The sequence below is a fragment of the Cydia splendana genome, chromosome 24 (assembly GCF_910591565.1).
Source record: "Cydia splendana chromosome 24, ilCydSple1.2, whole genome shotgun sequence".
Lineage (NCBI taxonomy): Eukaryota > Metazoa > Arthropoda > Insecta > Lepidoptera > Tortricidae > Cydia > Cydia splendana.
Window position 1 is genome coordinate 11,429,424 of NC_085983.1, and position 5,538 is coordinate 11,434,961.

At 39.3% G+C, this 5,538-nt stretch overlaps 1 protein-coding gene across 1 annotated transcript; it reads right to left on the reverse strand.

Moving 5' to 3' along the window:
- Window positions 1–1,138: 1,138 nt before the first annotated feature.
- Window positions 1,139–5,128, reverse strand: LOC134802137 (dentin sialophosphoprotein-like). The gene is made up of 2 exons (XM_063774730.1): window positions 5,107–5,128; window positions 1,139–2,853 (listed from the first exon to the last, which is right to left on the reverse strand). Exons 1-2 carry the CDS (start codon window positions 5,126–5,128, stop codon window positions 1,139–1,141), a joined length of 1,737 nt encoding a protein of 578 aa, XP_063630800.1.
- Between the last annotated feature and the right edge of the window lie 410 nt (window positions 5,129–5,538).

Genomic DNA, 5,538 nt, shown 5'->3' on the forward strand with positions numbered 1-5,538 from the left:
TAGCTCGACTTGGCGATTTGGGGCTCTCAATTTTATCTTGACTTCTACATCAGTGAAGCTACTACGTCATGTTTGGTATCGTTCTTCGCCGAAACTGAATCCTGTTTCAGTTTAGGTTTGAAGTCATGTTTGGTATCATTTTCAACTAAATCAAAGATGTAGACTATCCCAAATTTCATCTAACTCGGTTCAGCGGTTATAGCGGTTCACTTTCCACACCCTCAAAAGATGATTTTGGTATAAAAACTATCCTATGTCAGGACATAGGATAGTTACATTTGCTGGGACGTCAGTCTTTCCGTGACCACAGCTGGTGCAATTCAGCTGAAACGTCGGAATTTAAGGTAAAAATAGAAATAATGAAAGTATATCGCGGTAGACCCGTTTGCGTAATTAAATGTGTATGTGTACAAAACGCGAGAGTTTAAAGTGTTATACCTATAATACTCAACACAACAATTATTTGCTGTGAATGTGTATAAGAAGTCCCATCCCATTACTTATTAGCCTATCCTATTAAGAGTGTCCCACTGCTGGGCAAAGGCCTCCTCTTATTCCAGCCATTTCATCAAAAATGTATCCAGGTCGTCCCGCCATCTCGGTTTTGGTCTTACCCCGAGATCCATCCGGTGGAACCCCGCCTGTGGCTAGTTTGGTTTAGCGTCAACAAAAATATAGTATTTATTAAATTTATTAATTTTTAATTTAAATTGAAGTGTTTCTCCTCTTTTTTCGCATTTAAATGACATTAAAACAACACACTTGGTAAATGCAAAATTATTGTAAACATATAGATAATAGATAAAAATGATAAAGCTACAAGCTGCTACATACGTTATTGAAGCCGTTGTTATAATTTAAACGGTTCATTGTGTAAATGTGCAAGTTGTGGAAACTTTCCAAAAAGCTGTAAACATTCCGGAATTTTAAGAAATAAGTAATAATAACTTTGAAAATGGAAAATTTCTATCCCACACAAAAATATGCGATTTTTCCGAAATTATTCCATGTGGAAATTACGCATATTTGAAAGCTTCTCAACGACACATTATTTGGCATCAAAGGAAGCGTTTGATGACAAAACATTTAAGTACCAGAAATGTAACAAATCATTTTACATTAAAATTATTCAAGATTTCTAACAATCATCATCGTTAGAAGACTTCTTCTTGTACACCAAATCGCTGGAGCGATTTTCTCCTCTCTCAGAAGACTTTTTGTTGCTGCTTTGCTCATTGCTGTTTGCGTTGTATTCATTAGACGAGCTTCCATCTTTGTTTACAACGGATTTTCCGCTTCTCGAGCTGCTTTTTGATTGAGCGTTGTCTTCGGAGCCTTTGCTGTATTTGCCGCTTTGGTCGCGTTTCCTAAGGTATTCGCTGCTGCCGTTAGAATCATTAGAGTTGTTAGATCCCCTGCGGGAGCTGTTGCTGGATTCATCATCATTAGAGTTGTTAGATCCCCTGCGGGAGCTGTTGCTAGATTCATCATCATTAGAGTTGTTAGATCCCCTGCGAGAGCTTTTGCTAGATTCATCATCATTAGAGTTGTTAGATCCTCTGCGAGAGCTGTTGCTAGATTCATCATCATTAGAGTTGTTTGATCCCCTACGGGAGCTGTTGCTAGATTCATCATCATTAGAGTTGTTAGATCCCCTGCGAGAGCTGTTGCTTGATTCATCATCATTAGAGTTGTTAGATCCCCTACGGGAGCTGTTGCTAGACTCGTTATCCTTAGAGTTGTTAGATCCCCTACGGGAGCTGTTGCTAGACTCGTTTTCATTAGAGTTGTTAGATCCCCTGTGAGAGGTGTTGCTAGCGTTATCATCATTAGAGTTGTTAGATCCCCTGCGAGAGCTGTTGCTAGATTCATCATCATTAGAGTTGTTAGATCCCCTGCGGGAGGTGTTGCTAGACTCGTTATCATTAGAGTTGTTAGATCCCCTGCGGGAGGTGTTGCTAGACTCGTTATCATTAGAGTTGTTAGATCCCCTGCGAGAGCTGTTGCTAGATTCACCATCATTAGAGTTGTTAGATCCCCTGCGGGAAGTGTTGCTAGACTCGTTATCATTAGAGTTGTTAGATCCTCTGCGAGAGGTGTTGCTAGATTCATCATCATTAGAGTTGTTAGATCCCCTGCGGGAGCTGTTGCTAGACTCGTTATCATTAGAGTTGTTAGATCCCCTGCGAGAGATGTTGCTAGATTCGTTATCATCAGAGTTGTTAGATCCTCTGCGAGAGGTGTTGCTAGATTGATCATCATTAGAGTTGTTAGATCCCCTGCGTGAGCTGTTGCTAGATTCATCATCATTAGAGTTGTTAGATCCCCTGCGGGAGCTGTTGCTAGACTCGTTATCATTAGAGTTGTTGGATCCCCTGCGAGAGGTGTTGCTAGATTCATCATCATTAGAGTTGTTAGATCCCTTGCGAGAGCTGTTGCTAGATTCGTTATCATTAGAGTTGTTAGATCCCCTGCCAGAGCTGCTGCTAGATTCATCATCATTAGAGTTGTTTGATCTGCTATTAGAGCTGTTGTCAGATTTATCATCATTAGATTTGTTGTTAGATCTCCTGTTCGAGGTATTGTTAGATTCGCTAACATTAGAGTTGTTAGATCCCCTACGAGAGGTGTTGCTAGATTCGCTATCATTAGAGTTGTTCAATCTCCTGTTAGAGCTGTTCTCAGATTCATCATCGTTAGAATTGTTGTTGGATCTCCTGTTTGAGCTGTTGTTAGATTCCTCATTAGAATTGTTGGAGCTCCCGGAGCCGGACCTCTTAAATGATCCTGCCCATTGATCTTCGTTGGCGCCTTTGAGAGCAGCGATGATTTGAGCACGGCACTTAGATAGATCTAGAAAAAAAAAATAAGTTAAAGAATGAATTTTACTGGAAGCTAATGGTTATCACGCATTGAGTTGCGATCGCTGCTCAGGGAGGTTCCACATAGTCTGGATCTTTAGGTATTTACATAAAAGTAAACAAAATCTACCCTCAAATGGCTCCTTAAGCCAGTTGAGGGTGGATGAAAACATTGCACGATCAAATAATGTAGGTTAAAGTCAGGTCGTTCAGTGACTGATCCAGGCGGTTTCGTATTTGGCTGGTTAACCAATAAATGTTATAATTACCCGAAAATGTACAAATTATTTGTTTACTTTTATTTAAATACCTAAAGATACAGACTAAAGACACCACGCGCTAAATGACATCATCCGGAGGGCCCTGGCCCCGTAGACAACATGCCAACCGCTAACGCTACGTAGCGAACGAAACGCAACTGTCACTGTCACACTAATATGAAAGAGCGATAGAGAGACACAAAGCGATTCGATGGCGAAGCGCAAGCGATCGTCACCTTGGCTAGGCCGCCTGGTATCCGCTAACATCCCGTGTGGTTTGGAACCGCCGGGCCTCTGTCGCACCGATGGCAAACGGCCGGATTGCTTTGTATTGTATTGTATTGTATTTATTTATTGCAATTCACATGTACATTAAAGGTTTTACAAGTACTTAAGAGTATGGGTAGGTACACAAATGACACATGAAACCCTGATGGGCGCAGCAATGTAGGTAAATATGTAAACAATACTTATCATTATATATGCCCGCATAATTTCATATTCTAGCATTATACAATTAGGTAGGTCGGTGCCTTGTTACTTTCACACCGAGACCGTTGTACACAAACAAATACGAATAGGTAAACTGAATCAGCTATTTACTTACAAGTAGGTATTTAAAAGTTTGACCAGCGTAAGTATACATTTATTTGGCTGTTTACTCATTTTCATTAAAATAATCCTGTACGCTATAATAACATTTTTTGATTAAGTGTTGTTTTAAAGTTTTATTAAATATTTTTTCCAGTTCAATATCTTTTATATCATTAGGTAATTTGTTATAAATTTTGATGGCCATGTTTTGTGGGCTTGTGCTATGTAGTTTTAGTTTTGAGTTTGTTGTCTGTATAAGGTTGTTTTTATTTCTCGATTCGTATCGTCTAGGTTGGTCAGCAATTTTTTTAAATAGATCGGGGTATTTACGTACAAATTTGCAAATTTCAAAGATATAAATTGAAGTTAAGGTTAAGATTTTAAATTTGATGAAGTAAGGTTGGCAGCTGTCAGGGCAATAGATATTTGCTAATATTCTTACGCATGTTTTTTGGAGAATAAACAACTCGTTTGCATCCGTGCTATTCCCCCATAGGATGATAGAATATTTTAACCATGAATAGGCATACGCATAGTAAGCTGCAAGGGCAGATTTTAGGTTAGTGGTTTTTTTTAATTCTCTTAATGCATACGTGAATTTTGACATTTTAGTTGCAATCTTTTGTACGTGCGCTTTCCAATTTATATTGGAGTCGATATCCAAGCCCAGAAGTGTAAAGGTATCAACGCATTCTAGTTTTATATTATTGTATGAGAAGTCTATTTGTAACGGGGTTTTTTGGTAGGGCCTAAATTGCATTAACTTAGTCTTTGAAAAAATTATTTCTAAGTTATGCTTAGAAATAATAGCTTTACTTGGCAGGAGGGGAAGTGCCTACTGTGACGACTTACGAAATGGCATGAAAATTTAATTCTTGAACAGCACCAAATTATAAAATGTTCATCTACATGTATTTTAAGTATTTATAAATTTTCTTCTCTTTTACTGACTATATCAGACTACATATAATATTGTATTATACAGGGTGTTTGGTACATCGTTTGCCAAATTAAAACGGCAGATAGGTTGAAACATTTGCTATCTTCTCATGCCTAGAAAAAAAAATTGGCTTTGGTTTTTTTTACTACTGCGCAAGTAAAAATTTGGAAATTACGAAAAACTGGCATAGAGCTGAAAAAAAACGTGCTTAAAATTAAAAATTTACTGATTTAGACTCTTCTTCCTCGCGTTATCCCGGCATTTTGCTACGGCTAATGGGAGCCTGGGGCCCACAGACAAAACATCCTCCAGACTTATCATAGTCGCGCTACCCCCTCTGCCACGTATACGGTAATTTTACTCCATGTTCGAGTCGAAAGTGTCTTTGTGTGACGTCCGTGAACTCGTTCGTCGTTTGAACGGACTAATCACGGCACGGGATCTCGCTCACCTCGTCCCGCGTACCCCCGCATTTTTGGCATCATCGGTTGCATGAATGATCCTACCCTCGGGCGCCGAGAGCGACAAGTTGTTGTAGAACGCTCCTACTAAAATTCCGGTTTAAAAATGTTTAAAGTGAAGTTTAAAGGCGGTGTTAGTGTACATTAAAAACTTGAACCAATTTGCGATATAAAACTAAACAATTAGTGTCAGTGCAAAGGACAAATCCAAAGAAATACCTAAAAACCGTAAGACAAGTTGTTTTTAAGTACCCGACAAAACTTGTTATTGACCTTCCCGACACCTAAACGCGTATTAAGTACGCGCTATATGCGGAGCTTAAGCCTTTTCGATCGCGGCATCTGGCGCACAGCGTAGTGTGGGAGCATTTATTAGCGGGCAACCGCAGCTACATTCAATAACTGATCTGAGCCCTCTTTAG